Source organism: Nansenia antarctica (genome assembly GCF_963989245.1).
Source record: "Nansenia antarctica genome assembly, chromosome: 10".
NCBI lineage: Eukaryota > Metazoa > Chordata > Actinopteri > Argentiniformes > Microstomatidae > Nansenia > Nansenia antarctica.
Window position 1 is genome coordinate 16,664,389 of NC_137680.1, and position 7,500 is coordinate 16,671,888.

The following is a 7,500-nucleotide window of genomic DNA, read 5'->3' on the forward strand; positions in this document are numbered from 1 at the left end:
CCAATCATGGCTGAATGGCTAATTGCCCGCTTGGCACACAGAGAGACAAAGCCTGATCCCAGGCTGGGATTTTTCTTTCTTTCGTTCTTTTTTTTTTTACACAGCCAATGACCCTGAATAGAGCCAGGCACGCCCCGACTGGTCCCTAATTGCTGGCACACTCCAGACGTAACTGAGAAGGCCTCCTCTCATACCAGGCCAAGAGAGAGAGAGAGAGAGAGAGAGAGAGAGAGGGTGGGGGTGGGTAGCGCCAGTCACAGGAGGACACACCAAGAAGACATGCAATACCTATGTGGTGAACAGTAAGCTCGTTAGGGTGTGTGTGTGTGTGTGTGTGTGTGTGTGTGTGGCTGTGGAGGTGTGTGAGGTCTGTGTTCAGCGGTTTTGGTTCCATTTGCAATGTAAATTGACATCCGCTCTGTATTCGTACGCACAAAATGGACGCCGATAAGGCGACGCGACACCTCAGGGATGTGTGTGTGTGTGTGTATGTGTGTGTGTGCGTGTGTAGGTGTGTGTGTGTGCACGCGTGTACGTCTGTGTCTGCATGCATTATGCGTGTTCGTGTGTGTATGTGTGTGCGTGCATATGTGTGTGTGTGTGTGTGATATACGTGTGTGTGTGTGTGTGTGTGTGTGTGTCGTTACCTGGCGAAGCCGACCCCTCTGCTGACCCCGTTGGCGTCCCTCAGTATCCGCGTGGAGATGACGTGTCCGAAGGGCTTCAGCATGCTCTCCAGCTCCTGCTCATCCATGGACACGGGCAGGTTGGAGATGTACAGGTTAGTGGGGTCCTGCTCCTGTTGCTGTACAGGGGGGAGAGAAGGAGAGAGCAAGAGAGAGAGGGAGGGACAGAGGGAGAGAGAGAGGGAACAGAGATCAGAACAGAGTACTGCAGGGCAGAACGGAGCCATTACGAAAGCAACTTTGCGCAAATTTTTTTTTTCCAGTCCATCTGTATTCTGAGTGTTCTTAATAGTGCGCTTAACTTCCCACTGAGAACCCCCCCCTACTGTTCATACTGCACATCCCCTAGAGAGAGGCTATACTGGGGTCTATATTCATAGTTCCATAACCGTCTTCTTCTTTAAAAAAAAACCTGTAAGAAACCTCCTTTCATACAGTTTATGCGCCTCGGCTGAGCTCTCGGGTCTGGTTCAATTATGTTTGTTCTTTTTGGCAGTGTTCCCTTGAAATGATCCCCTATGTGAGATGAAAGGCCTGGAGGAGGGGGGAGGGGGGGGGCGTGGGGGAGGGAGAGGGGGAGGAGGAGGGGGGGGTGGGTGAAACTATGTAGCGCTGGGGAGCTAGCGAAACGATGGGGGGGGTGTTTGAGACGAGAGGGCTGCTGGTGTTGGTGCTGGTGCTGGGTGGGGTGGGGTGGGGGTTTTGGGGTGGGGTGGGGGGGTGGGCGGCACGGCATTGCTTACATTTCTTTCTGTGGGAATTTACCGATTTTTAATGGCTGCCTCTTAACACACACACACACACGCGCACGCGCACGCACTCACTCACACACGCACGCACACACAGACAGCGGGCTGTTAGAGAAACCGTCATGAAGAGGCCAGTACAGGGAGGTTACGAGGCTGACGGACTGTCGAGAGGAAGCAAGGTCTCCTAGGTGACAGAATAGGAATGGGAAGGGAGGGGTACGGAGGTACGGGGGGGGGGGGGAGCATTTCAGGGGAGGCTGGTGGAGGTAGACATCGGAGGACAGGCTCATTGCCATGCATGGGACTGAATGAGGAACGGTATGAGAAATGATAAGCTATAAATGCTATAAAAACGGTCGGTGGTGGTGGTGTGTGACTGCAGTCTCTCCCTCTCTGGTCCGTGGCCAGGTTAAGTACATTCACATATCCATGTGCCTGGGGAGGCTGGAGGAGGTGAAAATGGGAGGACAGCCTCATTGTAATGCACCATGGTTTTCTATAGTATATTTATTCATTAACGCAAAAGTCCCCGAGTCTACTGGCAGCTTCACACGCTCCTGCTTTACTCCTATGGTGCCATAGTAACCGAATCATCTAGGGAGGGTGAAGGGAGGAAGTGAGAGACTGGCAGAGGCGGAGGAAGAGAGAGAGAGAGAGAGTGAGAGAGAGAGAGAGAGAGAGAGAGAGAGAGAGAGAGAGAGAGAGAGAGAGAGAGAGAGAGAGAAAGGAATGCGCTGAAGGTTGTCTTGCCTCTCCAGAGTATGTTAAGCAGCACTTTGCAGCATGTATATTGCAGAAGGTAAAGCCAGTCTACGGAGGCCAGGCATGGGGGGGATTAAAGCTCTTAAACTGATTGGATTCTATCTGAAACTGCTGTCATACAGTACGTGTCTCCATGCTGCTTTCTTACAATGAGGATGTCTCAATCACTCTCTTTCCCTCTCCCTCTCCCTCTCCCTCGCTCTCTCTCGCTCTCTCTCCTCCCCCGCTTGATTGTAACTGTCGCTCTATCCATTTATCTTTAATCAATCTCTCTCTGTCCCCAATATGCTCTCCTTCCGAGCCTCCTTAATCCCCCACACTGTATACGTGCGTCTCTGCCATCTCCCCTAAAAGCCCTGTGTAGAAACAACCGACAAAAGAAACCCTGTCGGAACTAAAGAACTGAAGGCCGACGCTGGGTATGTATTCAGTCAAAGCGCAGTGTGTGAGAAAGATGGCATGAAAGGCAGCATATTGCGTGTAGCTACAGATACAGGTCCCCAAGGGACTCCCTGTGGTTTTTTTGTAGTTTTATTTCTTCTCTCTCTCTTTTTTTTTTTTTTATGATTTCAGAATTCTTCATGGTTACACGAGAATTAACTACCACAATGTTGGCTGGCGCCCCTATGATGTAATCCCATTTGTACATATTTGTTACAGGCCGCCGTGATGTAAGCTCCGTCGACTCTCTAAACATTCTCCCTCCTGTGGTAACAGGTGATGTCATCAACGACCTGCTCGGGGGGGGGGTTCTGTGAACACCGGCTGAAAATCTCGTCCGTGGAAAATAACACCATTCGTCTCAGCCATAATACCTCCGTTTAAACATGGAAAATGTCTACGCAGCATATACAGCTGGTACCGTATGCGGACGGCCGCCGGGACGGGTCTGCGTGTGGGTTCAGTGTTTGTGTGAGTAAGGGAGAGTCAAAGGAAATATATGCAGTGTCAGCGGACACATTTGATTGATATCATATTTGAAGTGAAATATGCCTGTAAGATTAGACACTGTATGTGCATATGAGTGTGTCTTTTTCTCTACACGATGGCCTTATTACCACAGGCGCATCAAAGACTCATACGCCAACGTCTGACAGCTGGGCCATGTGGGAGTGATCAAAGCAGCTGTCAATCAAATAAATCACTCCCAGGAGGCACCTGGAGGGAATAACTCACTTCACGTTAAAGATTCCCGAGTAAACGGCGCGGAGTTAGGGCTTTAGCGTACCACATCACACGCCTCTTAGAAGAGAAGAGCTTCGGTCGGGTTTTAGTTAGTCATTTGTTTTCTTTTATCCGTGTTGGGGAACCCTGAAGCGTTCTGGGTTCCGTGTTTCCAGAAGGAGTATTCGACATGAAACCCAAAAGGCTACTTCAGAAGGTTCTCCTACAAAGACACATGATGAAGATCCCTTTGGTTCTAAGAGTGTAGCCCTATAGGCCTTCATATCATACAACACATCCCATCGCTTCCTCTGGCCTTCCCTGACAGACAGACAGACAGACAGGGCCCTGACAGAGATCACCTGGAGCACATCTTGTTTTTCGGCAGCTTCCTACTGCAGCAGGATGGAACATGCGGCGAAAATGCACGAGTAGACACTATCCTACTTAAGCAATATCACACAAGAGGGAGTGTGTTATACTGAATATCAGCACGGCTGTGATTCGGTCATAGGCACTGTATATGAGTACTGTATAATACCCTACTGTATAATGTCCTACTGTATAATATCCTACTGTATAATGTCCTACTGTATATATAGGGCGTTGTTATACCTAAGGTCTCATTGAGAAGAAAAAAAAACATTTGAAAGATACAGATACTTTTTTTCTTGTTTATTCTCCTGCTTCTCTTCTTTTCTTTTTTTCCCATACAGTGTCATCGGGTTTAAGGAAGGTGCTTTTAAATCAAATCTATAATTCTTCTTCTTCTTCTTCTTAGGATTATTAATGTTATTATTATTATCGCTCAAAATCCCTGTTATCGTCCCCTCTCTGCCTCCGGAAAACTCTCTGTGCTCTCTCTCTCTCTCTCTCTCTCTCTCTCTCTCTCTCTCTCTCTCTCTCTCTCTCTCTCTCTCTCTCTCTCTCTGTCTCTCTGCAACAGTCGCTTGTCCTCCCCTAACGGAATGATTAGGACAGCAACATCTGGGAATGTCATGAACTGGTAGCATTAATTCACCAACTGCGAGGCTCCCTGCCGGCGCAGTCTCCCTGAGTTTTCAGCTCCATTTCACAGCGTCTCTCTGCAGCAGCAGCAGCAGCAGCAGGGTTACTGGAGAGGTGCAGTGGAGGCCGGTGGAGGTAGACGTAGGGAGGGCGGGTTCGGTGTAATGCACGGAACGCAATCGAGGAATGGTATCATTACTAAACACGCTGTGTTTGATACCATTCCTCATTCCGTCCCGTGCGTTACAACGAGCCCGTCCTCTGGTCTCTACAGGACGGTAAGTAACCTCCAACCGGCCTCCGCCGCAGTCAGACTGCTCTCCCCTAACCAGTCATGTCCTTCCACTTACCCTTCCCTCCCCATTTCTATGGGAGAAAAGAAAAACCTCATCTCTTTTAATGATACACTCACTACATACTGTCTCAAGTCTTAATTAATAGTTAATGATCGTGCTATAAATACTTTATTAACGCTAAACCAGGCCTCCCCAAGAGTCTCGTTAGGGGGTGGCTGTACCGCACGTTACTGTACTTCCTCATCACATATTCCGATAAGTCTTAACTTAACAGCATTGACTGTCCTAATCTTGATCCATCACTATCTGCCTAATGGGTTCTTGTGTGTGTGTGTGTGTGTGTGTGTGTGTGTGTGTGTGTGTAGCCCTATGTGTTTTCCGGTGTGTTCGCTGAAAAGTACGGCATCCGTGCTTATGTATTCATAAGAGGAAAAAAACTAGCGAGGCATATTTAGAGGATCAGAGGCAGAACTTGGTGCACGATTCTCTAGTGCCCCTGACCTACTGAACGCATGACTCATCATCTGCATGCTGACTTACATGCTTGTGGGTTACACAGAGACCTTTTACTCTCTCTCTCTCTGTCTCCCTTTCTCTCCCTTTCTCTCTCTCTGTCTCCCTTTCTCTCTCTATCTCCCTTTCTCTCTCTCTGTCTTACTCTCTCTTCTCTCTCTCTCCCTCTGTCTCCCTCTATCTTCCTTTCTCTCTCTCTCTTCTCTCTCCCTCTCTCCCTCTCTCTCTCTCTCTCTCTCTCCCTCTCCCTCTTTGTTCATCCAACTATAAAAGACCTAAACTAATAACCCCCCCCCCCCCCCGGAAAAAAACCTAGGTTAAATCTAACTGATGGACCACCTGAATGGAAAAACACGGCCAATCAGCCAATCAGCCCCCCTCCAGACAGAAACACAGCCCGCTGCCATCTCCCCCAATAACGTCCATCCATCACCCCCCTGTTCAAAGCAGGTTTACTGGCAGCAGTCAGATGAATGCATGCACGCTTCTTAACTCAGTTAAAGAGACACAAGTGAAGGAGCTGTGGAGGCCTGTTTAAATACAGGGAGGAAAGACTCTCTCACTTATTTTCCCTCTTTACTTCGTCTCTTTCTTTCTCTCTGTCTCTCTCTGTCTCTCACTTTCTCTCTCTGTCTCTCTCTGGCTGTCTCTGTCTCTCTGTGTCTCTCTCTGTCTCTCTCTGTCTCTCTCTTTCTCTCTCTGTCTCTCTCTGTCTCTCTCTGTCTCTCTCTTTCTCTCTCTGTGTCTCTGTCTTTCTCTCTCTGGCTGTCTCTGTCTCTCTCTGTCTCTCTCTCTTTCTCTCTCTGTCTCTCTCTGTCTCTCTCTGTTTCTCTCTGTCTCTCTCTGTCTCTCTCTCTTTCTCTCTCTGTCTCTCTCTGTCTCTCTCTGTTTCTCTCTGTCTCTCTCTGTCTCTCTCTGTCTCTCTCTTTCTCTCTCTGTCTGTCTGTCTGTCTCTCTCTCTCTCTCTCTCTCTCTCTCTCTCTCTCTCTCTCTCTCTCTCTCTCTCTCTCTCTCTCTCTCTCTCTCTCTCTCTCTCTCTGGGGTCGATCAGGGCTGCACATTTTTTCGGACTGATCTCATGCATATCCCATGTAGGGTGTAAGGAGGATTTCTTACTCGAGGAAACAACACTCTGAATTACAGTATCTTTGCTAATGCCCCTCCCCGAAAAAATGAACACACTGTCTGAATAAATGAATAAATCCATTTGACCAGAATGAATCCATCTTATGTTTTAATGATCCTCTTCCTCTCTGTCTTCCCACTGCCCGGGCTCCTATTGGCACAAGCACCTCCACTGACCTCGCATTGGTACTGTCTCTCCGCTAGGTTTTCAAACCACGTCCGTGCGCTTCGAGTCTCCCTCCCAAATCCGAGGGTTGCTGACACAAAGTTGTGCTATTTGTGGGCAGGTGGAACGCGCAGGACATAGAGAGAGCGAAAGATAGAGAAAATAGCTGACAATTGTTTAACACCAACGTACTCGCCAGCGTACTCGAATTCGAACGATGACTCAACCACACCGGTCATAACCTTGATGTTGCAAGCGTACTCGAATTCAAATTACTATGACTCAAAAATACCGGGAATAACCTTGATGTCCCTGACTGTATCCGAGTCTCTCCTTTTTTTTCTCTCTCTCTCTCTCTCTCACTCTCTCTCTCTCTACTCTCTCCCTCTCTCTCTCCTCTCTCTCCCTCTCCTCTCTCTCTCTCTCTCTCTCTCTCTCTCTGTCATGCATTAGGAGGCCAGTAATTCATCACAGGCCGACAGAGACCATGCAGCAGAGTGCTGTCCAGTGGGGCTGGAATCAATCAGAGTCCAAAATAGACACAATCTGAAAAGCAGGCAAACAATGAGGAGACAACACGAGAGACAGAGAGAGAGAGAGAGGGGGGAGGGGGGAGAGGGGGAGGAAGGAAGGAAAGAGATCGAGACTTGAGGTGGATCAACAAACACATGTTTGTGTGACTAGAGATGAAAGACTCTGGAAATGTTCAGAAATAGTTGACCATCCCTCTAGGTTTGCGTCCTGGGAAAAATAACAGCCGACGTGTGTGTGTGTGTGTGTGTGTGTGTGTGTATGTGTGTGTGTGTGACTGCTGGTACTCATGGCTAGTAATGGAAGCATACAAGAGTTTGTAACTACAGAAAGAGTGAATACATAATCTTATAGGTAGCACCAACCGTTTTTTTTACGGGTATGTTTTTCTTACGGGTATGACTGTCAACACTGAGGTGGATTCAGTGTCTTGGCTCCACCACCAGGGGGCATGCCGTGTGCTTGGCGAGCCTGCCAGTGTGGTACCAAGGGAATAGGGC

General features: G+C 48.5%; 1 protein-coding gene across 1 annotated transcript in view; it reads right to left on the bottom strand.

The window, feature by feature from the left end:
* The window catches only part of rbms3 (RNA binding motif, single stranded interacting protein), a gene marked incomplete at its 5' end in the record, with an annotated part of 76,220 nt that overhangs the window by 30,234 nt on the left and 38,486 nt on the right, over positions 1-7,500 (bottom strand). Inside the window, one exon of the mRNA XM_080540732.1 lies at positions 648-805. Coding sequence (XP_080396858.1) covers positions 648-805 — 158 coding nt within the window. The remainder of the gene's footprint in view (positions 1-647; positions 806-7,500) is intronic.